Genomic DNA, 27,700 nt, shown 5'->3' on the forward strand with positions numbered 1-27,700 from the left:
AATATATAATTTATATACATATATATATATATATATATGTTGCAATATATTTATGTATATTTATTGTTTCCAAGGTTTTTTATTTTTTATATTAAACATTATAAACTTAATGTAGTAAACATTAATATTATAAACTGTTAAATATAGCAGTAAAAATTTGTGATATTAAGATACTGGATACCGACTATAAAGACCTGTAAATGACGTTTTAATATTTGATTTTGTGTCGTATTTACTGCATTAAATCCAAAATGCTTCTCCAAAAATAAATAATTTGTGCTAAGAAAGTGCGGTTGTTCTTTAGAACGTCAAAATTCAGCATACATTTTTTCTTATACACTTTTCTTTTATAATCTCAACATATATTCATGTATGTAGAATTATTTCTAAGCTTCTGTACATATTTACACTGAATTAGCGCACTAAGTACGAAAAAAAAGAACATAATGAGACACTCAGATTATGATTTGACTATCTAATTGATGAGAGAAATCAAAATATTGTAACAACAGAATAGATTATCATATGCTATCATTATGAATAAAAAAAAGAGTTCGAAAAAGCATTATATACTCATTTTTAAAAGCACTATGTAGTTTTTTATATTCATTTGCTTCTGTCTCAAAATTAGAAATTAGAGAAATTTAGGTTTCTAAAACGTTGATTTACAGGTCTCTATAGTCGGTATTCAGTACCCTCTTAAAAAGATCTCTCTCTCTCTCTCTTTTTCTCTCTTCGTCTTGTTACACTTGTGTGACGTAAATAAACAACGGATGCTGCGGCACGAGATTCCGCAAGAAGTTCTCTAACAAGTGTGCGCTTTCATATTTCAGCATACGGTGAGGTCGTTGCTACGCTGGAGAGGTTGCAGCTTCAGCTGCGGAATATTTCAGGTGCTCTTGGTATTTCGGGTGCAGGTGTCGAAGCCGAGCTCGAGGCAGTCCGAACGCTTTTGGTCCAAAATCGATTTGCTAGTGCTCTGGCGATGCGTCACATGTTAAAAAATCGACTGAGATCGAGCAAAATTCTGAAACATTACACCGATGACGCGTCGGGTCTGTTGCGAGATGTACGTACGCACAAATAATATCGTCATCGTTCGCTTAACGTGTCAAACACAAAGAAAGATATTTTTTTACGAATTAGAAACAATAATATTAAGTAAAACTTGATTTTTCCAGTGCCTGGACATTCTGGAAAAATTGCAATCGTCGTCAATCGCGACAGGCGTCGGGGGTGCGGAAACAATAGCCGCGGTGCAGGAGCTGACGGAGCTTTTGACAAGTATCGATATGACTTCTTTGCTTTTGGCGCACGACTCCATCGTCTCCATTGTGGATGGTTTACAAAAGAAACAGAGCCCGTCGTCCTCACCACCTAGCGGTCCACCTATTCCAACATCCAGTTGGAAAGATTCTTTAGAAGTCGACAATATTAAAATTATACGAATAGAGAGAACTAACGAACCTTTGGGCGCCACCATCAGAAATAACGATGAGAACGCCGTATTCATAGGTAATAATATATAATACGTTATTTATTTATTTATTTTTTTTAATTTATTTGTTGAAAAGATTGCAAGACTTGCCATCAATTATTTAAGGTCGCGTCGTGCGTGGCGGTGCGGCGGACAAGTCGGGACTTCTGCACGAAGGTGACGAGGTACTCGAGATAAACGGAGTAGAAATGCGCGGCAAAAACGTCAATGACGTCTGCGATATTCTTGCCGGTATGCAGGGTGATTTGACGTTCTTGATACTTCCGGCCCCGACAAATCACCGAAACAATTTGAGGAAAAAGGAGATAACACAGGTACGTCGTGTGTATGTGTAGTGGAAACGCGCTCTGATATATTTAGCACAGTTTTCTTGCGCTGGTAGCATCGGTATATATGTGTGTGTTAGTAGACATCAAAACTGGAACAACCAATATTGCGACATTTCTGATTGGGGAATGAAAGTGCAAATGTCAAGTGAAAAAACTTTTGTCCTTTACCTTCCACAAGAGACACGTAAATCGACATTGATCGTCTTACTTTTCTCTCAAGCGCATCCCTTTACCATTTAAATATCATCTCTCTTTCAACTTGTGGAGAAAATATTATTAAGAATATTCTGTCGCTTACGTATGTCTGTTCGATCCGTATTTATCAATTGAATATATATACGCGAACATGCAAGAGCAAATGTCACAACAATATATGAGGACGTATGTATTTTTTTTTTTTTAGAATTAAAGCAACAGGAACAAATCAACTAGGTCTAATTTCTCACTGAGCTAGGAGATATATAGATCGGGAGGAAGTAACATGACATTTGTGAATTGTAAAATTTTTTTATTGTTTATTCAGATTCATATACGAGCGCATTTCGATTACGATCCCGAGGAGGATCCGTACATACCGTGCAGAGAGTTAGGCGTGAGTTTCCAAAAGGGTGACGTGCTCCACGTGATTTCCCAGGAGGATCCGAACTGGTGGCAAGCGTTTCGAGAAGGCGAGGAAGATCAGATTCTGCCTGGTCTAATACCCAGCGTGGCGTTCCAACATCAGTGAGTTATGATTTCTAATCGAAAGAAATACCGACATCTTCGATATATTACGATTACAAAATTTATTCATTTCTCACATTTGTCTCGCAGACGAGAGGCCATGAAACAAACAATAGCCGGCGATAAACTGACGATGCGGGGTTCGAAAAAATCCAGCACATTATTGTGCGCGAAGAAAAATCCAAAAAAGAAGAAACGAAACAAGTTCGGCGGAACCTACAACGACGACGGTTACCCTCTTTACGCGACAACTGCCATAGACGGTAGGTGTGACTTTGTAAAAAAAAAAAATTTATTTACAAATTTTAGTCTCGTGTCCATGCTGATGATAATTCTCTAAAACTCGCAACGTTTTCCTCGCGATATAGATTACGATAGCGAAGAGGTGCTGACGTATGAGGAAGTCGCTTTATACTATCCTCGTGCGGATCACAAAAGGCCCATTGTACTCATCGGACCTCCTAACATCGGACGACACGAACTCAGGCAGAGATTGATGCAAGACAGCGAACGTTTTGCCGCAGCGATTCCTCGTGAGCGTCGTCACATTTTATTTCGTTAGATTACAAAAACATTGATAAATTGAGCTTTCAATTGAATTGAGCGTTTCGTTGTTCTCGACTTCCAGATACAAGTCGGCCGAAAAAGGACTCCGAGGTCGACGGTCAGGATTATCACTTCATTTCACGCGCTCAGTTCGAGTCCGACATTCTATGTCGGAAGTTCGTCGAGCACGGCGAATATGAGAAGGCGTATTACGGCACGTCCGTGGAGGCCATCAGAACAGTGGTTAATTCCGGAAAAATCTGTGTCTTAAATCTACATCCGCAGAGCCTCAAGATCTTGCGAAATTCGGATCTGAAGCCGTACGTTGTGTTTATCGCGCCGCCGAGTCTCGAGAAGTTGCGGCAGAAGAGGATCAAAAATAACGAGAGCTTCAAGGAGGAGGAGCTGAAGGACATAATCGAGAAGGCGCGCGAGATGGAGGACAAGTATGGACATCTGTTCGACATGCTTATCCTGAATAACGACACCGATCGCGCGTACAACCAGCTTCTCACGGAAATCAATTCGCTCGAGAGGGAACCTCAGTGGGTGCCCGGGTCTTGGATTCAGTAAATCGTTCGGTTTTTCACGAAGGGCGCGCTTAGGAACGGGAAGCGCTCGTTTGCACGTGTCTCGGTAGACGGCGATCGGAGTATCCAGTATCGCGATATCTGTTTTGTAAGATAAGTGCTTTTTTCCAAGCGACTATCTGAGCGATAGTATGACGATAATTCGATGGACTGGTTCTTCTACAGGTGCCTGTTACATAGTTTTATGTTTCTTACGCAAGCCTTAAAAATCTCCCCCTCCCCCTCGATTACTGCAATCGTACTACCCGCCTGACAGTCTTCCGCGTGTGTTATTCCGTACTTTGGTGCCATGAATCGACGACGAATCATCAGAAGCGCAAAAACTCGAACAAAAAAACAAAAAAACCAAAAAAAAANAAAAAAAAAAAAAAAACAAGAAGAAAAGAACGAATAAAAACGTATCTTGCGAGAAAAATTCTACGTTTTGCAACTTATGTATAATCCTCGTTATAGACTTTTGCGTTGTTTTTGATATAAGAACAAAAAAGAAAAAACAATTTGTATTTGCGTGCACGACGGCAAAACGTTCTCGGGATTTGGTTTCGTACGCAAACGTATTTCCTGAGTGACAAAAGTAAAATGATCAATTATCGAGTTCCGATCGACGATCATCGATCGAGCTTAAGTTCAAATTAAATACACTTAAAACGAAGTTGCCGCGAATTCATCAATTTCAGTGTATACTTTGGTCTTGAAATACAAAAAAAAACCCCCTAAATGAAAAAAGACGTTCAGACGGAGAGTTTTTTCGAAGTATATTTACGATTATATATTCTTCAGACTGACAAACGGTTAACTATTATTAGAAAAGCGCGAGTGTGTACAAAAAAAAAGTCTTTATCCTCGGTGCGTCAAAGCACATCTGCCAAGCGTCTTTGCTCTTTCTAAGTATTAGTCGTCCGTTCTGCGTGAGGAAACGTACCTGACCCGATGTCTCCTAAGAGTAAAAAGCATTTCTAATTCGAAATTTCTCGCGAGTGATGCCGTGCGACTTTCTGTGAATCATGATGCGTTTTGACAAATTTGTTTGTTTGAAGCTTTTTTGTGTTGGAAGCTTTTTTGCACTTCCAACGGAGAACTTACTTACATTAGATTAGAAAATACAACAAATTTGCAATTAAACATAATTTGAAGAATCTACATGAAAATTGAACGACTTGCGTTATTTGTTGCAAGCAATAAGTCTCAGACGAATTACGAACACTTGCGCGATTAGAGAGTCGCATTGTTTGTCGCTTCGCGTAGCTTTCGATTAGAAATTCTTGGCGATTTTGCTGTTCTAACCAAGACGGAAGCTGTTATTGTTGTAAGAAAAAATGAAATAAAAAATTTCCGAAGCGACGATCCCACACGAGCATAACGATACACATAAATAATTTTTCTTCGAACGCAGGAGGAGGAAAAACGTTTCGCTATCGTCCCGAAGACGGTGAAATTTGACGATGTGTGATTCCACCGTTCGTCCCTCCCGTCCCCTTAGAAGACGATTTCGTGTTTGTTTAGAGAGCAGAAATTCGTGTCTCCAGACCCGTAGAAATCCGTTAAACGCAATAGATTTGATAGGCTCGACTGTGGTTCGGTATAAAAAGCTTTTGGGAATTTTGCGTAAAACTGATTGATTTTTCCTGAGTGTTTTTTTACAGGGAGCGATTATGCTAAACGATAGAGTAAAACGTGTTTGTCTGTGTCGTTGTATCGCTACGAATAGGAATCAAAGATAAAAAAATGAAAAAAAAAATAAAAAAAAAACAAGTAATAATAGAAAAATCATCGGTGACTTTTCGTCGGAAATTGCGAGTTCGGTGAACGCATTGTAGCAAAAGTGTGCGCGCGCGCGACTTACATGTCTTGTGGAAATATTCTTGCGTTAACGATAATTGCGTATTATCGAAAGAAAAGTCTCTCTCTTTTTTGTTTCACGATAAATAATTCTAAGACTCCGGTAAACTCGGCAAAAACAAAAACAAAAAAAAAAAGATGTGTGTGTCGTCTAGAGACTGCGGGCTACTGTGTCGTGAATTAGATCAGCCGTAATGTTAGTCGATCTCCAGAAGAGAAAAAAAAAAGATAGATACACAGAATTCAATGTGAAACAGTTAAGTAAAAGCGGACGCGCAATTAGAATGACGTCTTCAGTGAAAAAAAAAAAAAAAAAAATCATTGTCTCCATTTTTAGCTATTTAAAGTTTCAGAAGAAGCCAATCAATGCATGACGGTTGAATATCGTGCCAAGTATCAAGACCGTGCATGTGCGAAGGGACACGCAAGAACTCTGAGATGTGCCAAATAAATTCTGGATTTGTTTTTCCAGAGAAATCCAGGAAGGGGTTTAAAACAAAAACAAAAAAAAAAAAAAACACAAAAACAAAAAAGTAAAGAGAAAAAATCGTATGCTCAACGGCACCTTAGAATTTGTCATTATACTGATTATGTAAATAATTGTGCACTTGTATAGAGAGAGAAACGAGAACGACGAAAGGAACATTTATGAGAGATAGATTATTCAGATTTATTATTATTTTTTTAATTATTATCTATTACTCGAATTATTATCATTATTATTATTATTACTACTAATCACGCATTGTCATCGTTACTGTGTATATTCCGTGCTCTTTTGTCGAGCGATCATGACAGACAGTTGTTAGCATAATATATACGATCCTCTCATGTAACAGAATGTGGTCGACAATGTATAAGGTATTTGTGTCAAAAAAAAAAAAAAAAAAAAAAGAAAAAAAAAAATCAGCGAATCAAATTTTTGACAGTTTCTCACCTGACAGATCTATACCGACGACTATATATATAATTCCGTCATATACGTTATGATCATTACACATATGATTCTGATTGTCGTCATGATTCTGTAAACGACAATGGTGAAAGTATGCTGTACATTATTATTCTTATAATTATTGTTATTATTATTATTATTATTCTTATTATTAATTATATTAATTTTATGTGTAAAATAAACGTACAATATATATTTCAAAGAGAAGAAAGACATATATATATATAAAAGATATATATATATATTGAAGGAGAAATATATATACAAATGTATATATATATATATATATCGTATATACACGCACATGTATTGCGAGAGTCAAGAGATTATGAAAGAAATCTCGAGAATTATATGTCCCAAAAAGATTCTGATTATAGAAAATAATATATTATTTCCGTTGTTATACAATTGTGTGTATTACCTAATTATGTTAATCTTTTTTGTTCGTTAAGAAAATATTTCATCATTGTTAATATGACGAAGTATATTCTCTCTCGTAATACTTTCTTATTACCATACCCGAAACGTTCCTGTCTTTTTCTTTTTTTTATTTTACGTTCATTATTCAACTTGTTAACAATCAAATTTTATTTATGACAAAAACAGTTCATTCGGTATTAAAATGTTTAGAGATCTTTAAAAGAAAAAAGTTAGCATCATTTTTTTAAATATTTTTAAACGAGTTTTTTTTTTTTAATAAGAATTTTTATTGCGGCACACATTGTGTGATGCATCATCATTTCATCGCACAACGACGAAACTTTGTGAGATATGTTGATTTAAAATTAAATACGTTTATATCAGCAACACGAACATCGTACGTAATATATCGCAATAAACGGCGCCTGTAGCCGGCAGCAATGTCGTCATCAGGCGCAGATGAATGTATATGGTTATCAAGTTACAGGAGCATCCATTTACGCAAGTACTCTATAAATGTATTTTATTATTTTAATCGTTTTCTATATACAAACTCTTATCACAATAAAAAATATCCAATAATATATTATACTAATTAATAATAAAACCAATTGTTTGATTAAAATCAATAACCGATCTTATGAGTTAATTAAATTGAAATAAATAGATGTTTTTTAATCTTTCTTCTTGCAAACAACGAGTTTCAAAATGTAGTTTCTTAAACAATCAAATTTTAATCAATCTTTCAATTTTCTGGACACCGTCGTCTGTGATTTCGCTTGGGTCAGGAGACGACACGTTGATTCGTCGCACCGCCGTCGTCGCTGCTATCGCTGGCTATCACCGGCGTCGCGACGCGTCGCGTCGCTCCGGGGGCGGTGGGTTGATGATGGTGTACTGCGCGCATGTTTCTTCTCCGGCCGAAACGGATCGATGCTGGAAATAGCTCGGCCGCAGGAGAGTACGAGGTGAGTCGCCTTCGCTTTCGGCAGGGCCTTCGCGCGTTCTCTCTCTCTCTCAACACCCGCCGTCGCTATCCGCTGCTCCGTTTTCTCCAGCAAAAAGCAAAGCTTCTTCCGCTCGCGCACATCTCGTCGTCTGCGACGTCTTTGTGTCTGTCTTAATCTTCCGCATCTTCGGCGCGGCTCGTCACCGCCGTCGCCGCAATCACCGTCATCATCGTCGACGTCGTCATCGTTTTCTGTCTCGTCAAGAGCGCGCCGGCTGCGAGTTTCGAGCCACCTCGAGCCGCCGCGACCAAGCCGGGATCGGAGTCGAGCGAGATGACGCGAAAAAAATGTGCATCACATCGACGTGGCTGATGGGGCTGAAATCGTGAGTATTACGTGTTAAACTTGTCCCATCATCGACGTGTGCCAAGGCCGCACCGTGCTCGCCGCCACCCCCGTCTACGTAGCTGTCGCCGCCGCCGCCGAAAGACGTAGGACGAGGGTGCACCACCCCCGATGGCAGGCGGCTATTTCGCACGCTCGCTCGAAATTGATCGCAGAGTCGCTGCTCCGGCGAGCGAGCACCACCGCCGGAATTTCGCGTAGCGTTCGCTTGGATACGGGAACGCTATTTCCGCGAATTTTTTCCGAGATTTTCCGCTCGCAACAGGCAATCCGCGTTCCCAGTCATCGATTGCGCTTCGGAATCTGACGTAATCTGGATTATGCGGATTATTCTTGGATATCGAAACACCGCGGGGGTTTAAATGCGGAAATAGTGCTCCACGTCCGCAAGCATCACGTTCGCAACTAAGACGCAGCATGTACTCGTCGATTCCGAAGGGAATGTAGTTTAGTTCAGATGTAGTTTATACACCGAACTCTTGTGTATCGTAGTTGCACGTCATTGGAGTAGTCTTGCCGCTAAATTTACAGTTCTTTACGCTCTTTCTGTGATTTTGTATCAATAAATAGATGATTTTTGGTAGAAAATAAAAAAAATTAAAAAAAATACTGAGTACGCGAGATCTAGCGTGTCTCTAATTTGATATTCCGCGCATGCCAGGGAGAAGCATCGCCACTAATTGTAAGTCGTGTGCTTGGGCATATGTTCCATTTCCAGATAGCTGTAAGCACATACGCCGCGTTTAATCCTTCTTTAACTCTTTTAATAGCAGCACCAAGCTTTTCACAAACGCTCTATCATCAGATCGCGATCTGATTTCTCACGTAGTCGCCTGAATATGTTCAATAAAGTTCTTTTTTTTTTTTTATCGGAAAGTATTGGAAAAGCGAGAGATTGTGTACAAAACGTTTATAAATATTTTCTTAGCTTTGTAATTTTGGAAATTTCTATTGAAAACGAACGAACGAACGAACGAACTTCAGAATAATTTTTGAGCGCGGCCCGAACGTGAGGTGACAAAGATATGACGCAGTAACTCATCCATCTTTTGTACGGCGATTCAGAGAGTTTCCACACGCGAGAAATGAATGATCGCGGGCACGGCAGTTTGCTCAGATTTTTTCGAACGTGGATAAAATTAGACACACAGCACACTCGTGTGCACGCTCCGCGTGCTCTAGTTCGAAGCGCTTGTTGCCCTTCGCGAATATGTGGCTGACACAGCAATGACTACCGGCGGGGGGGGGGACTTCTATCTAGTACGCGATAGAATATGTGTAATAAGTCTTGGGAGACCTGATCGATCTCGGCGCAGGAAAGGTCATCTTCGGCGGTTTTTGTTTCCTTAGCCCGTGGTCGATTGCATCGCAACGAGAACGCCTAGCTGGACATAGAGACGGGTAGTCCTCCGCTAGCTCTCTTTTTCATCATCATATTCATGTATTTTATTGATTTTTGTTTACGCATGTTTATTTATATATTTCTTTTCTTGTGTGCAATTTCTTGTATATATATTGTATATATATATATATATATATATATATATATATATATATATATATATACGAGCAAGTTTCTTATACAAGTTGAACAAATTGTTATTTTTTAATGCCGCAAAATTTCGCGATATCGAGAAAATATAAATTGAAATTATTTGAAAAATTCACAGATGAAAGAAAACAATTTTAAATTTAATATTTTGTTTTTTTTTAATTATTTAATTATGTACATACAAATAGACTTTTACAAACAAAAAGCAATAATAAGTGTGATTAATTATTACAAAGTATACAAAAAGTTGCGCATCTGTGTTCGCGTTACGGTTTTCTCTTGTATATCTACCTTAAACAGCGCTAAATCATTACTCTTATATTTGAATATACTCGGTATAATAGATGTAAGTTTCTCTTATTCAAGAGCTTTGTGACAGATTTCTGCGACAGAACGTGTGTAATTGACAGGTGAACACAACAGAAAGGGCGTCCGCGAGGAATATCATTTTAGCTACCATACAGACTGTCTTTATGTCGAGACGGTTATATGACGGATGCGATTGGTTATTGAATCGAAATCTTATCAACTATGACCCAATTAAGTTATAAGTAAAATAGACACTTTTATTGAATATCGTCCGATAACGTTTCCGTATTCAGTTAACTTTTTTATCTCATTTTTATTCATCAATTTAAAAAAATTGTTTTAATATTTTATTTAACGCATAATAATAACTTTAAAGTTGTAATTAACAAAGACATAAGTTCAAAGACATCAAATGTCTATACGGAGTGTTTTTTTTTTCATCCAAAAAGCAATAAAGAAATGCTTGCTTTTTGCTTACTTTGCTCCATTTTAAAACATGCATTTTGCAAGCTTTTACTGAAAAAAAAAAACTGAAAAAGGCTATGTGATGTGTCTTCTTATTATTGGATACTTACATTTTCTCTTTTGCTTTTAGTATAACTTGAATGTAACTTTCGCGAAAAAGAAATACATTCCTAATATTATTTTCATCTATTCTCTTCGGCTTTCAAATTTCAATATAATGCCAATGACGGACGCATACATTCGCAATCATCATATATACACTTACTGACAAAAAAATTAAGAAACAAAGTAGTTATTTGAGAACTTTTGTGCACAAATATTACTAAGTGGTTAAAAATTCTGTATGAACCGATGAAAGTAAATTCAATTTATTCCAGAAATGACTCCGGAAATAATTATCGGTGTCTTATTGGTCAGCAATTTAATGTCAAAAATGTTTTGTTTCTTAGTTTTTGTCAGTAAGTGTATACGTATCAAATAATTATTAACAATATAAATAAAGAGTTTTTTTACCGTAAAAATTGACAGAATTTGTGTATTCTGCCCTTATTTCTGCTTCATGTTTCACATATTGATTATATTTTTCATGGCACACACATACACGTATTCTTCTTGAACGTATATACACGTATCGATACGGCACGCTTGTGTTACATTGTAACAGAGCTGTTCAGCGACCCGTGACGAGAACGCAACTACTACAGAAGATTTGTGCATACATAAAAGAGAGTTGTACCACTACAGAATAATGTACAGCACGTGGGCTAAAAGATAGAACGTCACATTTTATTAAGTTTATATTCATCCATCTTTTTCAGCTCACAAGTAAAACTTCTTCTTTTTCTTTTTATCGAGAAACGCGTTTTACTTGTTTTTTTTTTAAGAATTTGCTGTAGAAAAATTGAAAACAAAAATACAATATTGATGTTATTGCCTTCTTTGTAACACGTTGACGATAACCGCTGCGCATCAGAGACGTAATATTAATTAAATTCTTTCGGGACACAAAGTTTAAATTGTGTCCGATTAACGTATGCAAATACGCACATGTGTCGCGCGTATCGTATTAGCTTCTTAGAAGAGAACCTATTCCGGTCGACATGACAAAATGATCTACGTGTATCATGATCTCAAATATTTGCGAAATAAACAAACAATATTTGTAAATTGTTTATTTTTGACTTTCGCATAGTATATAGACGAGTAAGATAAATATGTTTATTAAAATGTAAATTGTGTTCATTTTTTTATTTTCGCATAGTATATAGACGAGTAAGATAAATATGTTTTATGAATTATTATTCAGGAAAATGAAATTTTACATATTCATTTGAAATTTGCATTACATCAGCGCTGGATTTATCTCTGAGAGATACTTAATATAATAAAATTATGTGACATTAAGTAATTTGGTGAAAATATCTAAACGTAAATTTTGATCAAAATATAACGAATTACTCGGCGAATCTAACCTATCGATTTTCTATTTAAAGTCTTAGTCTGTCGCTTTGAACAGGTAATTTGCGAAAAACTTAGTCGTTGATTTGTGGAAAACACACTTTCGAGAGAAAATATTATTTGAAAATATCTTTTATTTTATTCATGCGATTGTTATTTCTGCTTATCGAACGCGACCAAAGCACGAGGAAGAAACACATTCTATTACCGCACCGTGATCGATCGGCCTCTTTTGGCAATGATCCCGCATCGCTATCCCAAGCCAGATTTCTATCCGATGATGTTAGCGATTTAAAACAATGTGTGATTTCCCGTTCAGTAACTCGGACATTTTACTTCGCAGGAGCCTCTCATGCACCACAGTAGGTCTTAGAGGATGCACAAGCTAGCCAAGGGCCTGAAGAAGAAGAAAAAGCCGAAGAAGGGCAAGAAGGGCGCGGAAGAGGAGGAGTTCGATCCAGAGGAGCTCGAGCGTTATCGGCGCGAGCGGGCGGAGGCCCAGCAGAAAGCCGAGGAGTCCGGCGAGTCGACCGGCGGATCCGACGAGTGGAAAAAGTTCCAGGCTTTGACTGCCGGCGTCGACTCGGTCTTGAAGAAGACCCAGGATGATCTCGATCGGATAAAGTCGACTTCGTTCTTCCAGCGAAAAGCGCCGTTGGAAGAGAAGAAATCGAAGGAAGAAGCAGAGCAAGAGGACGCCAAGAAGTCGTCGAAGAAGTGGGTAGGCTTCGACGAGGACGGCAATCCAATTGAAGCCGGACCGCCGGAAGTTGACGGTGGTAAAAAAGATAAATTCGCAGTCAACGAAGACGGATTCGTAGATGTACCGGAGGACGAGGATGAGCAAGAGGATTCCGCTGACGAAGACATCTTCGATACCACTTACGTCGACGTTCTTCAAAACATCGATGTTCAATTAGCTTACATACCGGAGAGTCCGACCGAAGAGGAAACCGGAGACGATCCCTTCGACACTACCAGTGCCGACAAGGTTCTCAAAACAGTCGACAAGAAGGGTAATAAGTTAGTCAGTCTAGGCAATGCTGTTGAGGTGTTATCGGGAAGGATCGATCATGTAAGCAGCTGCAAGATCACCAAGGGAAGACGACCTAGGCTTCAGCAAGATCTATTGTTAGACGATTTTGAAGAGACAGAGCTGCCGCCGACGGAAGCGGTCTCTGCAGAACCGATCAAGGTAGAGAAGACTTTGCTGGATGACGACAGCGATCTTCCCGATATTCCTGTTGACTTAACAAAATTACCACCTGTGTTACCAAGACCAGTTACTCCCGTCACTCCTGTATCTACTCAGGAAAATATAATATCGACAACTGCTGAGAAAACATCTAACGGTCCGCTAGATATCTCAGAGTTTGAAATTTTGAAAGAGAAAACCGTTTTGGAAGAGATTCCTGACTTGGACGACACCGAATTCGATCTAGACGCCGCGCCAGATGAATCAGTTCGTCTCGACGAGGTCGATGATCCGTTTGCAGCGAAAGAACCGGAAACAGTCGATTTTCAGACAGAGATAATCGAAGCTAGTTTCGAAGCAGCTACTTTTGTTGACGAGGCCGATCCGTTTGACACCACATTCGCGGATAACATCCTGCCGGGTAAAACAGAGCTGAAGTTTATCGAGAAAGAACTCGAGGAACTGCCTGTCTCGGAAGTGTCCATATCTCTGACCGATCCTGCAGGTCTTAATAGAGATTACGAGACTGGTTTATTGAAGGTAGATGAAAAACAGAACAATGCTGGTTTACCTAAAAAGGATCTGCTAGGCGGCTCGACGACCGATCTCACTCAGTTAGCGGACCAACCGATCGCACCTGTAGAAGAGATCACTTATGTCGATCCTTTCGATACATCCGCGGTGAAGGAGCTTCCACCTGGACAGACAGAACTCAAAGTTTTAGAGAAGGAATTGCTCGGCGAAAAACCTAGCGGTTATATTGAAGAAGACGATGAGTTTGATCCGAGAAAAGATGAGGTTACCGTAAAAGAATCAAAACCGTCACCTCCCAGACCACCTGTACCAGTTAAACCCGCGTTCGAAGTTAATTTTGAGGGAGATATAAAGGACGAAGCAATACCGACGAAGCTTGAGAGGAAGACTTCCCGTCCAGAAGTTCTTGAACTAGCCCCATCCAAGACTGTTGCGTTTGAGATACCGACGCCATCGAAAAGACTAGATCTTCTCGCGACTACAGAAGAAGAGAAGACTCTACCTTCCAAACCGTTGACACCGTATTACTCGCAGAAGTCGCTCGAGGACGTCTTGCCTGTCGAAGAGGAAGAGGTAGATGTCGATCCGTTTGACACCAGTTTTGTTAATAACGTCGCACCGGGAAAGACCGAGCTCAAGCTCATTGAGTCGGAATTGTTGAGACAGGAACCCAAGTTATCTCACAGTTTGAGCGATCACGACTTCGATCCGAGATCCGCCGCGGAGCCGATTAGAAGACAAAGTGACTTTACAGCCACTTCGGTCACGCCGGGTAACTTGAATCTTGCCCTGCAATCGTCGGTGATACAAAAAGTTGAAGAAGAAGTGATCACTAAGCAGGAACTCCACAAGCAAGAGAGCTTGCTGGATGCGGAGGTCGAAGTCGACGCTAAGCCTCTAACACCTAAAATCGAAAGCAAACCAATCGAAGAAGAAGAAATCTCTTATTCAGATCCTTTTGACACTTCCATTGCGACAAATATTCTTCCTGGCAAAGCGGAGCTGAAAATTTTGGAGAGCGAATTGCAGCAAATTCCCGTGCAACCGCCGCGTCCCATTAATCTACCCGCGGTAGTGTCAATCGTCCCGCCAACAGTCCCGCCAACAGTTCCGGACATCGACGATTTTGATCCCAGAGCGGGCGAGGTGAAGGAATCTAAGGATTTCTTGTCCTTGGACGGACAAGATCCGGGTGATAAAGTGTTGACGCCGCTTCAGAACAAAGATTTCAGTTTGAACGACGACGTGGATCCCTTTGATACGAGCTTTGCTACCATCGAGCCAGGACGAACAGAATTAAAACTTCTCGAATCAGAACTGATGAAATAATATTATCAACTGTTATATCTTCGTATCTTCAGAGTCTTTAGCCTGTTTGTTCGACTATATCTGGGTTTTAACTGTTCAACACAAGTGTTAATGTTGATCTTCTTCTGAAGTTTTACAAAAGACTATTCACTGTGAACTCTCTTACTACTTGTTACATACATCAGTATGTTAAAACCAGACTGAAAGTTCTTCGATCATGCTGACATTAATGGATGGTTTAAGATTGTTCTAAAAGAAATCTGAACATTGAACGCAATTCAAATTGGTTCATATATTCTACTGTAATAGAAATATTACATACTCCTGAAGTCTCTCCTAACATTTCGCGCAAGTTTTACCTAACCTAACTGTCTCGTGGTTACTTCCTAATTAAAGTTCTTAAGTCAACTCAATCATCATGGATTCTAAGGGCGGAAATCCATTCCTAATGGATGATTACGCGACGGAGCCGGAAGGCGATTTGCCTCCGCAAGTCTCCAATCCTTTTCTTCAGGATTTCACTGACACATCGATCTCTGGCGTGGGTGAGAATCCTTTCCTGAACTTCGCCAGCGATCAATCGTACGAACCTCCGGTGTCAGTCGAATCTACCAATCCGTTCGCCTCGTTCGGCATTGAAAGTACCGCTCCGAGCACCGATTTTGGAACGGCCGCTGATATTAATACGCCAGCAACCAACGTCTTCACTAGCCAATCAACCAACATCTTTGTCACATCTGATAATACGGATGTAGATTTATTTGGAACAATGACGACGACGTCGACGACAGAGCAACCAACAACGGTTGTCAGTCCGCCGCAAGAACAGGCGACGGATGCGATTGTTGCGACAGCTCCGACGAAGAACGGAAGACCGTCAAGACCACCACCGCCGAGACCGCAACCGCCACCGGTACCACCACCTGCCAAGAACACGAAGGATTTAATTCTGTCGGTCACCGGAGCCATGGACGCGACTTCAAATCACCTTTTGGATCGCTTGCAAGCGACCAGGACACCCAGCCCCACGCTGATGCATTCTCCGTCACCAACTCCCGAACACAGTTTTGCCGATCTTTTGGATGTCGACAGCAATGTTCCGGATCTGATTCCAGACGACAAGCCTGCAGAACTGCCGAAAAATCAGGACATCATGGATCTCTTCGACGCGCCCAACATGGACGACACTGCAACTTCCATCTTCTCCACTCCTATGACCACAACGAGCACCACCAATCTTGTCACCGGAGTCTCGATGGCTTCTACCGTCAAGCAAGACAATCCCTTCGCGAGCATGGAAGAAGAGACAGCATCTGTAGTTTCGCAGGAGCCTGCTTTTGAAATGGAATATTCAGAAGACGCTCTTAGTAAAGAAAACCTTTCGATAACTTCCACGACTCCTTTCAACGAAATAGAGACGGAAGTTGGAAAAACTGGTACTGTATTGGATCTTGCAGAACCTGCTCCTATGACTCAACCTGTGTCGACAACAGCCGCTGATCTCTTTCAAGGTTGCTTTAACACATTTTGTTTGTTTTTACAAGCTGCAATTGTTTATTTTTATAATTTCTATTTTTCTTTCGTTTACAGAAACAGAAGAAATTTCCACTAGCGCTGACGCAAACTTCTTCTCAATGGCCGATACAACTACAACGACGCCGTTTGGCGTTGTCGAAACTACATCCACACCTTTCGCAACCGCAGCGACCACTCAACCCCTATTCGCTACGCCAGAAGTCACGCAGCCTACTCAAGATGTCTTTGCCTCGGATCTGTTGGGTGACTTCGGAGAACCGGCAAAGGATGTTAGCAGTGGTCTTATTCCCACCAGTCCGATCTCAGCAACGGAATTTTCCGGAACCGAAGTTTATCGACCTGAAGAACAATTGGATAACTTTGCGTCCACGACAAGGGCGATCGAGGACACCGGCGATTCGTTCGACGCTTTCGCGTCCAAGTTCGACAAAGCCGCTGAACCGGAAACCACTACTAGAGATCCTTTCTTGGACGCATTTGGTGGACCGACCGCCATGGATACTTCCAGCGACGGTGAGTGTGGAACTAAATAGGATAAATTGTAAATTTCTGTTTGTGATCTATATTTAATGCGACAATGTTCTTCTTCTTTAGTCTGGGGAGACTCGTCAATAGCTGGTTCGGAAACAGCGGTCACCGGTTTCGGAGAATCTGACGGTTTCGATTCCTTTTTGAGTATGACAGCTCCACCAGATGCGACAGTGAAAAGATCCGAATCCGCGGAATCGGACGAGGGACCAGATTTCAGTGTATTTATCAAGTGAGTAAAATATAAAGATTTTTTTTTCTCTCTCTCATCAGAGATATAAAATTCTTGAAACATTTGATGATAGCGTTTTTATAGAATCTCATTAATCTCTTTTCTAGTTATTTAGTTTAATTACTACAACTCAAAACTGCGATATAAGATATTATTTATTTATTTGTTTTTATTTTATTATTCTTTATATTTGTTGTGTGTTAACAAAACTATCTTTTGACTTAATTTAAGACCGAAAGAAGGAGATCAGATGGGAACGGAAGGTGGGCCAGTACCTACATTAGCTCCGCCACCGAAAAGCCCGCAGGTGGCCGCTTATGCGGATTCCTCGCCGCGTTTCAATCCCTTCGATAAATCCGGAAATGCGCAAGATGCCGTGGTATCCGAAACGGTTCAGGCGGCTGAAATGGCAAGAACAGACTCTCAGGTAATCTCGTTGATAATAATATCAATTTGCTTACATATAAATTAAAGATACATATATATATATATATCATATGTATCTAATTGGAATTAAAATATGTTTATACCAGGAAACTCCCCCTACTCCTTTGTTCGACGAGGACGTCAGCCAGCCTCTCGAGGACTTTCCGAGATCGATCTATACTGGCGAAGGTTGGGAGATGCAGTTGCGACAGCCGAACAAAAAGAAAATAACAGGACAACGATTCTGGAAGAAGATATTCGTCAAGTTGATGTTTCAAGGCGATAATCCGATTCTGCAGCTGTTCAATAATAAAGACGAGAAAGATCCGTTTCAAGAATTGCCTCTGCTTCCTTGTTACTCGGTGTCCGACATCGGCGCCCAGCAATTCGATCAGTACGGCAAAATATTTACGGTGAAGCTGCAATATATATTCTACAAGGAGAGACCTGGCGTGCGACCGGGTCAGGTCACAAAAGCGGAAAGGATCACGAACAAGCTCAGTCAGTTCGCAGCTTATGCTATACAAGGGGATTATCAAGGTGTCAAAGAGTTTGGGAGTGATTTGAAAAAATTAGGTCTTCCTGTTGAACACGCGCCTCAGGTAAACTCTCAATTAATTGTTTTTTTAGTATCTCACACATAAATTATAATTGATTTGATTGAAGATATATTTTATAAAAAAAACGTCGGATAAATGTTTTTTTTTTTTATACCTGTATGTGCAGATCTCTCAGTTATTCAAACTCGGTTCCCAAAATTACGAAGACATGAAACAATTCTCGTGTGCCATAGAGGAAGCTCTCTTCAAATTGCCGGCACACCGGGACCGAGCGTTAAATTACAAAATGGAAGAGGTTCAGATAACGGTCGTGGATGAGCTCTATGTCGAGCAAAACGTGGAAGGTCACGTAGAGAAGCAGATCGCACGTGTTCGTCTTTTCTTCCTAGGATTCCTTTCTGGTAGATATCGCAGATATTGCGATTTTATGTTGCATTGCAATTGTTTTCATTTTTTTTTTTTTTTTCACACACAAAACATTATTCTATATTTTCACTCATTAAAGTTGTGGCCTTCTCTTGCACTCTCCATTCCGAACGCTTTTTCATTCGAATTTAGAAAGCAAACAACATTGAAAATTTCTTATAGGTATGCCTGACGTAGAATTAGGAATAAATGATATGTGGCGACAGGGTAAAGAAGTTGTTGGCAGACACGACATTATTCCGGTCGTAACGGAGGAATGGATTCGCTTGGAAAAAGTCGAATTTCATTCGTGCGTACAGGAGGACGAGTATGAAAAGTCGCGAATAATAAAGTACGTAAAAAAAAAAAAAAAAAAATGGAATTTTATTACGCACTTAATCTATGTATAATAATAAAAACGCGAAAATTTGTCGAGTGAATACTAACACGTTTTAACAATCTCGTCTTTGTTACGCAAGTAGTGCAATGTTCGATTATCTAATTAACATAAACATGTTGCGTTAGTTAATCATAATAAAAATCCCATAAAAAAATTTATATAATTAATCTCCAACTAACATACTCCAAGGTTTAAGCCGCCGGATGCATGTTACATTGAATTGATGCGATTCCGTGTAAGACCGCCTAAAAACAGAGAATTGCCGCTTCAGTTAAAAGCTGTCATGTGCGTTACCGGGAACAAGGTGGGTCTTTACTTTCATAATTGCAAACATATATATACATATATGTAACTATCGCATAATTTAAATAAGATAAGAGAACTGGCGATTTTACATAAGATTTTGTATTTACTATTGTATTTTTCCGACATTCAACGGATTCTTCATCAACATATTCTTTGTTCGCATTTGACCCATTTTCGCGTGTTGTTTAGGTGGAGTTGAGGGCGGATATTCTCGTGCCGGGTTTTGCATCGAGAAAACTGGGCCAAATACCGTGCGAGGACGTGATGGTTCGCTTCCCCATACCCGAGTGTTGGATTTACCTGTTCAGAGTGGAGAAGCATTTCAGATACGGTTCAGTGAAATCGGCGCACAGAAGAACCGGAAAAATTAAAGGTATCGAGAGATTTTTGGGCGCGGTCGATACGTTGGAACCGCAGCTGATGGAAGTCACGTCCGGCCAGGCGAAATACGAACATCAGCATCGCGCTATCGTGTGGAGAATGCCGAGATTACCAAAAGAGGGTCAAGGTATTTTATCTGTTGTTTAAATTATTCCAGTCAAATGACGTAAACTGTACGTAGAAAAATTAAACCCCCCCCCTGTATATTCATTCATATTCTTATTTTATAATTAATGTTAATATAACGTAGAGAGAGAAAAAAACTGCAATTTTCCATCATATTTTTGTAATTTTATTTTCATATATTTTGAGATATTAAAAAGCCCAACTTTCTTACGGAAGTTCCAATGGTTAGGTAATTTAATGAATGCGGAAGCGGGCTTTAATTCCTTTCTTCTAAAAGTGTGTAAACACCGCGCGAAAATGCGTCTTAAATATATCGGCCTGTTTAAATTATCGCACAGACTGCAGGTTTGCTGGCTCTGCTCCAATTTCGGTTATTCGCGCGGTTATTTCCAGGCGCGTACACAACACATCAGTTAGTCTGTCGTATGGCTCTCACTTCTTACGACCAGATCCCCGATAATCTCGCGGAATATTGTTACGTGGAGTTCACGATGCCGGCGACACAGGTGTCCCACACGACCGCGAGGAGCGTCAGTCTTCAGAACACCGACAGCGACGCACCTCCGGAGAAGTACGTTCGAAACTTATCGCGTCACGAATACAGGTACGCGTTTTTCAAGATCATATCAAGAGATATGAGATATTATAAACTACGTTATGTATATGTAATGGCACAAAAAAAACTGTTTCTTATTTAAAAATGTTTCTTAGAGTGGAGATCGAACATACGCAGGGAGAAGGACCGGGTGCTTACGTCTCGGCGACGTTGGCAAAGAAGATTCCGGAAAGCACGCCCGAAACTCACAGCGAAGTGTCCGACACGCCAGCCGACTCGGATTCCGATTCCTCGGAATAATGAGAATGATCGGTCAACGTCAATCGATCGCTCGTGTTGTAATTAGCATCAAGAGGCGAGAGAGACAAAGAGAAAGGGAGAAAAAAGCAGCTAGAAGGAGAACGCGTTACATAAATTGGTGTAGAGAGTAATTGCACGGCCGACTCTAGTCGTTTAAGAAAGAGGTGAACATAGGTACTATAACGTGTGTGTATGTTATTAATCTGTATACAGAGAGAGAGAGAGAGAGAGAAAAAATGCGCGCGAATCGGTCGTAAGAGCGCGTTTCAACATTTGTTTGTGTTTTTTTGTTGATCAGTTGTTAGTTAATGAACAATTTAAAAGCAAATCGAAGAACGCAAACGCTCTTTCACCTAGGTGAAATGTGTTGATAAATAATGTTTACATCACGCGGATGAAATAAATGTTCAAATTGCTTTTCAATTGTTAATCAACATCAAGCAGGTGATGAACAAAATCGAACCGTGTAAACGCGCCTTAAGATATGTTTCGTAAGTCGCCGATGGTTGGTTGTATTAAACGGCAGGTAATCGTCACTTTGAAACTCTCTGAACTTGTTACGAATACTGAATATAAAAAAAAAAAAAAAAAAAAAAAAATAGGAAAACGTTGAAAATTCAATTTCTAAGCACAACACTTCGACGATGGATAACACCGTTACCTCAGTTAAGTTGATTGACGGTAATATTCGCTAAAAAGGTAATTTGAAATTGAGCTACCAAATTATTGTTACTTATTTATTTTATTTCGCGAATTCGATTGCCGTTATTTTTACTTCCGATACTCGATCTCCGATCGGTGGAAATTCATTTTCCAATTGCAAGATAATTTTACGAGCGGGCGATTCGCGAAATATTTCTCTGTCCGCATTCGCGCGCAACATAGTCATTATTACGACAAGTAAGTAAAAAATAAAAAACAAAAAAAATAATTCGAAAAGGAAGGACAATACCCAATACCGTTTTTCTGTTCTGCTTAGCCCATTAAGATGTTAGAACACTCGTGATGAAAAGCTTTGTGCTCATGATACATATTCGTGGTGTGTTTTAAAAGACTCATTGATATGTATTCTTACAGACGACTGCAGCGTTGAAACTCTATTGTTGATGAGAACAAACGCGCATTGTGCACTTTCTTAAACAGTACAACAACAACAACAAAAATAAATTAGAAATAAATTTTTCAATTAGAAATTATATTTCAATCTTTTTAAGCGTCATGTCATAGATCTTCTGATTTGTAAATTAAATCAAGATTTGTATTATAGAAATTTGTATTATAGAAATTCAAAATATTTTATTTTTCGGAATATTTTGAAGTTTTGTTTGATTATATATATATATATATAAATATACATCTTTAAACGCACACATCTCAACACAATCACAGTCACGCAGCAGAAGTCTCATAAGACAACATTGTCAAATATTTGATGAGTTAGATAATAATAAACTTAAATATATCAATCGAGGAAAGAAGACACTCTGGCTATATCACGTCGTCGCTGTAATCAGAAGGCAATGATTTGTTAAATATCGTTATTTGTTTTATAGACGCGATGCAAGCATATCTCATTGTTTGAGCTTATAGATGATCTATGCATAATGTTGGCTAGTAGTAATCTGTGGCTGGCAACATAAAATAGATATCTAATTATTGATCAACAGTCATGTTTACTCATGCATTATCCATCTTTTAGAACAACGTGTAGATAACAATAATAATAATAAAATAACGTGAAGTACCGGTATTTCTATAATAAGAGTGTCTGTTGTGTGTATGTATGTATGACTCTGATGTGTGTGTGTGTGTGTCTGTGTAATGGATTTCAAAGACTGTATGAGAGTCTAATAAGAGTCTTTAGGAAGTGTTAACAGTACGGATCGTATCGGACAGTATCAGATAGATTGTAAATTGTAAAAGCGTTTCGGGGGGGGGGGGAGAGATTTCTGTTTCGTTATCGTTTTATTTTCATCCTTCTCTCTCAATCCACACGTTGACAATTCGCCCACTTTGCAGGCAAGCTAAGCTAAAAAAACCATGTACAATAAGTAGAATTAAGTAACTGATAGCAGTGCTAACACACACAGCTGTTATTGATAGAATAACAAGAAATGAGAATAATTAGGGATTGTACGCAAAAAAAAAAAAAAAAAAAACTAGAGAGAAATCTTTTGACAGGTTCTCTCTCTCAATCTGCACGACAGACCAAAAATAAAATGCATCACTCTCCGTGAAAATTGTAGTCTAGAAAATTTTTGTTTTATTATCGTTTTATTTTGATATTTTATCGATCGGCATGCTGACATTGCCGACATGCAGGCAAAAGCAGCATTCAAATAAAGCTTAATAAACCAAAGAATAGATAAGAAAAAAAACATAGGATTAAGTCCTGTAATGGCTGTACGTCAACAGCTAATGATGGGACACCAAAACTTAAAAATAATTAGACTTTAACAGAGAGAGAAATATCTGAAGAGATATTTCTGTGTAATAGTGTATATATAATAATATATAATAATACATATAATTTATAATAATTTGATTAAATTTAAGATATCTTATACATACAAATCGGGCTGAAGAAAAAAAACGCAAGTTTTATTTATGATAAGTTTTTTGTTTCCGCGTTCTTATCCTACAGAGGCAAAAGATAAAAATTGTAGTTTAGAAGATTTCTGTTTTGTTATTGTTTTACTTTTTATATTGTGTGCGATCGGCGTGCTTTGTCAATATATATCAAAGACACGAAACGCCGCAGTCAAGACTAAATCGAAAGATCGATCGAAAGATAGATTTGAATATCTACTAATGGCTGTATCGATGGCTGGTATCAACAGCTATCGAGATAGGATAGCAAAAATTAGGAACAGTTAGACTTCGTATATAAAAAAGATTAGAGAGAAATCTCACGCGAAGAGGTCATCCCCTGTAATCATGTACTAAATACGTATGATCTCTAAAATAATTACAAAAAGTAACTTTATACGTAAGGTATCTATATAAAACAATTAGAGAAAAACGTAAGTTTCAGTTATGTTTGTAATTTTTTGTTTTCACGTTCTCAACCTGCACGACAGGACAAAAGAGTTGATTCTAGTCCATAATAGTTAAGAAAGTCGTACGATACGGACGGACATGTTCCGACGATCGCACGCTAGGCGGATAAGGTTTAGACTAAGGAAATTTGAAAATTGTATTTTGTTAAATGTAACTTGTAATAATATCGCAGAAACAGTTCGGCGTAAGAGATCGAGCACATCTGTTAGTTGTTGATTGCCATTCTGATCACCGACGACGTGTAGTTAGATAGTTCTCTTGAATGTGGTCTCTTATAATTACATATGTTTTGCGAAAAACTGACGCGACAAAAAACGCTAAATTATATTTTAAGAGACAAAGGAAATAGTATATTTTATAAGAAATATACATATATATATATATAAGAGAGCCAAATAAAATCGATACAACATCGTCTAAAAACAAAACTATTATTTTATCTCTTATACTAAAACTGTTATCAAATTAAATATCAATCATTATATTAATAATTATTAAATATAAGTTGTTGTGTACTAATTTTTACATTTTTCAAATCTATGTAAATTCATTATGTGTCAACAGATTGTTTTGAAAAAAAGATACATCTTCGTTTTTACAGCAATTAAAAACATTTGATGTATTTTATTGCCGATTATTTTAAAGAAATGTGCGCAAAGCGAAATTCACGAAAATCTAAATCGAATTTAATGCTCCTTCGCTCGTTTAAAACAAAGCACAAAGCTTTTCGAGCTATATAGTGTCAAAGTTTATTTTGAGTTTGATATAAATCTTGAACGGACTTTGGGCAAGATTTTTCTCGCAAAAAAGCTTGCACCAAGACGTGACGTTTCCAGCTCGTGATCTCAAAATATGCGTAAATCGTACCCGTCGTGCGATCCAGAACGGCGTTCGTGTATCTAACAATAAGCAAAAAAAAAAAAAAAAACTGCATAAATACAGTTAAACGTTGCATGTATAAATTTTAGGAAAGGATAAATAAGCTTAGAATAAGCGTCGCATGTTTGCAAGTAATTTTGAAAAAAAGAGAATGTGTGAGTAAAGAAGAGGGAAAATTATGTGCGAGACTTATGAAAAAAAAAAAAAAAAAACAATGAGGAGAGTTCGATTATACAATGTAAAGAGGAAGAGAGGAAGAAAAGTCGATACTTTACACATGTTACTGTGGTTCTATATCCATGTTTGTCTCTTTAAAAATAGCTTTTCTATCTCGAAAGAAAGGAAAGACTTAAAAGAACACACACACACAAACACAGCAGTTCAGGAGAATGTCATGAAAAAAACAAAGTGTCGAAAAAAACAATCTCTCTATTCTACACTTTACGAAATACGATGCATTATATAATATAACTCGTTACTTTTATTTATATATATATATATAACTGTATTTTAATACAATCACGTAATTTGTTAAATCCTAAAAGGCTCATCATAGCGCTAACGAATACATATAATTCGAATTAGTTTTGTGAAATGTGATGGTATTCTCTACTTCTGTAAAAAAAAAACAAAAAAAAAAAGAGAGAAGCGTAGCTTGATGTTAACTATATGTAATATTGAAAATAGACACATTTTTTTTGTCTGACGAGATTAGCATCACGATCCCCCCATTTCAATATACATATATATACATATAACGTGTCGTGTGCGTATTCGATCGACATCCTCGAAAAAAAAGCATTATTTATCTCCATATGCATTGTAGAAAAAAAAAAAAATTGTAGACGATATATGTATAAACCCTGTTGACTCAACTTGGCACACACACACACACACACACAAAAAAGAGATACAATTGTAAAGAAAATAACAAGCCGTAGATTAACAAACATAGCCGTTGTCCCTATACCATTAATTGAAGAAAATAAAAAAAATGTTCTGTACAGGTGAAGAAAGTCTGTAAAGATAAAAAGTCTAGTCATGCTTTTTGTGAGAAACGATATATAATACTTAGCAAAATAAGGAGAAACGAAAAGCGGAACACGTATAGGTATTCGCGCGTGAGAAGAGGAAGAGGTGCGTGACATGGATGAAAGAGATCAATCGTGTGTGTTCCTTTGATTGTAATATCGCTTCTTTTTTGTAGGCTCTCAAGCGCGCGCGAATCGCCCTTAAATGAAATCATCGCGAGGACAACAGCTTCGTTCCAGCTTGCGCTTTTGACTGTGCGAATGTATGTGCAATAAAAGCAACTAGAAAAGAGCTTTGTACTAATTTTGCAAAAAAACAATATATATATATATATATACACACGCTGCTAGCTGCGCCGTTCTCGTCTAATCGTATTCAATCCGCTGTGCGATTTTCTAGGCAATAACTAAACACACGTCGAGAGTCTTGCCGAGTCAATTTTTTGCGGACGCGTTTGTGTCTGTTTTATTGAAGACCAAGTTGTCACAAGAAAACTTTGCCAAAGATAATTGAATTTCATGAAAATGTGTTCAGAGTGCGCATAGGTCCTTGAACTGTCAAGATCTATCAGGATCGAAACGTTTAAAATTAAAAACACGCATTATTGATTAAAAAAAAAAAAAAAAAAAAGAAAAAAAATTACTGATGCAATCTCACGTTGCTTGTGACAATTGAACGTTATAGCGGATGATAACATTTAAGGGTTAATCGACAAGTAGTTAATAGTTTATTCAACACGCCAACACACAGCGCTGAGATGAATGTGTTCCATCGTGACAAATAGTCCTGTATTTACAAACATGATCGAATAAATAACTTAACATTACATATCGTAACTCAAAGCTTTTTATAGAGCAGCACACACACACACACACACGCGAGAGTTTCTGCGAATCCGTAATTGTGCGATGTCGTACATCGTCATACGTACCAATATTGACCAATTTTATTAACGAGACATATTTTTTTTTTTTTTTATACGCGAACGATGTCTCTGTCCGCGAAATATGAAAGTAAAAATCCAATATATATATATATATATATTACACAAGTTTAATTTAAGTACATTCTATTTAAAGCCAGAAACTTTCTTGTGTGCTTTCAACTGAAAGAGATAGATCAGAGAAATATCCTATTTAAAAAGTATCTTACAAATAATAATAATAATCAAATACGCGCAAGAGAATACGTTGTTGTTCAAAAAATTTCTTCGGATAGAAGTTAACAAAAAACTCTCTAAATTACAAAAGAAAATACGACAAGTTACTGAGAATTTCGATTTTCTATCAAGAAAAATCTAAACACACAAAAAAAATCTGAACAAAACTCATTAAATTAAACTTTCACTCTCTCGTTGTCAGAGCACAAATGCAAGAGTGGATGCAACGTAACTTACAACAGGATATTTTGTATGTATGTCTATATACTATACGCTAAAAAAAAATACGCTAAAACGAAGTGCACAGGAAATAGGAGAGCAAAATACAACAGGTTTGAGCTGGATAAAAACTCTCTCAAAACAAATTTTGTTTTTGAAGAACAGCGATCACGATAGTTCACGTAAATCTCGCGTTTTGAGGTGGCGAGCGTATATACGCAATACTTGCTGAAATGTTGACGTTGAAGCACGAACCCATAGATTAAGTAATGATATGTGGCTACGGGATATTTATGGCGATATTACCCGTAATTCGTGCGATTATTTCTTATCCGAGGACTGACAGTGTTCTATTGTTCACGAAAAATCAAATGAGTGATAGAACTACTACAGCCTTCAGGTAAAGTGTGTGTACATTTTTCCTATACGAGTCCGCAAATTAACGAAAATTAATCACAGGCGGATTGTGTATAATGTGTAGAGAGTGACGTAGAGAAAGATTTTTTGTTTTCGTTCCGG

At 38.3% G+C, this 27,700-nt stretch overlaps 2 protein-coding genes across 8 annotated transcripts in view; both read left to right on the plus strand.

Annotated features, from left to right (window-relative positions):
- The window catches only part of LOC109857514 (MAGUK p55 subfamily member 5-A), a 70,570-nt gene extending 64,151 nt beyond the window's left edge, over positions 1-6,419 (plus strand). For all 7 annotated transcript variants that reach the window (XM_020433863.1, XM_020433870.1, XM_020433864.1 and 4 more), the window contains 7 exons: positions 834-1,069; positions 1,182-1,515; positions 1,604-1,812; positions 2,351-2,550; positions 2,641-2,813; positions 2,919-3,083; positions 3,179-6,419. In XM_020433863.1, coding sequence (XP_020289452.1) covers positions 834-1,069; positions 1,182-1,515; positions 1,604-1,812; positions 2,351-2,550; positions 2,641-2,813; positions 2,919-3,083; positions 3,179-3,669 — 1,808 coding nt within the window. In that variant the 3' untranslated portion in view covers positions 3,670-6,419. The remainder of the gene's footprint in view (positions 1-833; positions 1,070-1,181; positions 1,516-1,603; positions 1,813-2,350; positions 2,551-2,640; positions 2,814-2,918; positions 3,084-3,178) is intronic.
- A 1,432-nt stretch (positions 6,420-7,851) lies between these two features.
- On the plus strand, positions 7,852-26,433 carry LOC109857524 (protein stoned-B-like). The gene is made up of 13 exons (XM_020433896.1): positions 7,852-8,235; positions 12,383-15,095; positions 15,481-16,587; positions 16,667-17,125; positions 17,207-17,372; positions 17,604-17,799; positions 17,906-18,400; positions 18,525-18,759; positions 18,947-19,115; positions 19,353-19,467; positions 19,659-19,977; positions 20,370-20,580; positions 20,688-26,433. The coding sequence occupies exons 2-13, from the start codon at positions 12,416-12,418 to the stop codon at positions 20,830-20,832; spliced, it is 6,297 nt and encodes a 2,098-aa protein (XP_020289485.1). The 5' UTR covers positions 7,852-8,235; positions 12,383-12,415; the 3' UTR covers positions 20,833-26,433.
- Positions 26,434-27,700: the final 1,267 nt, after the last annotated feature.

This window comes from Pseudomyrmex gracilis, unplaced genomic scaffold (genome assembly GCF_002006095.1).
Source record: "Pseudomyrmex gracilis isolate BER0280 unplaced genomic scaffold, ASM200609v1 scaffold_162, whole genome shotgun sequence".
Classification (NCBI taxonomy): Eukaryota; Metazoa; Arthropoda; class Insecta; order Hymenoptera; family Formicidae; genus Pseudomyrmex; species Pseudomyrmex gracilis.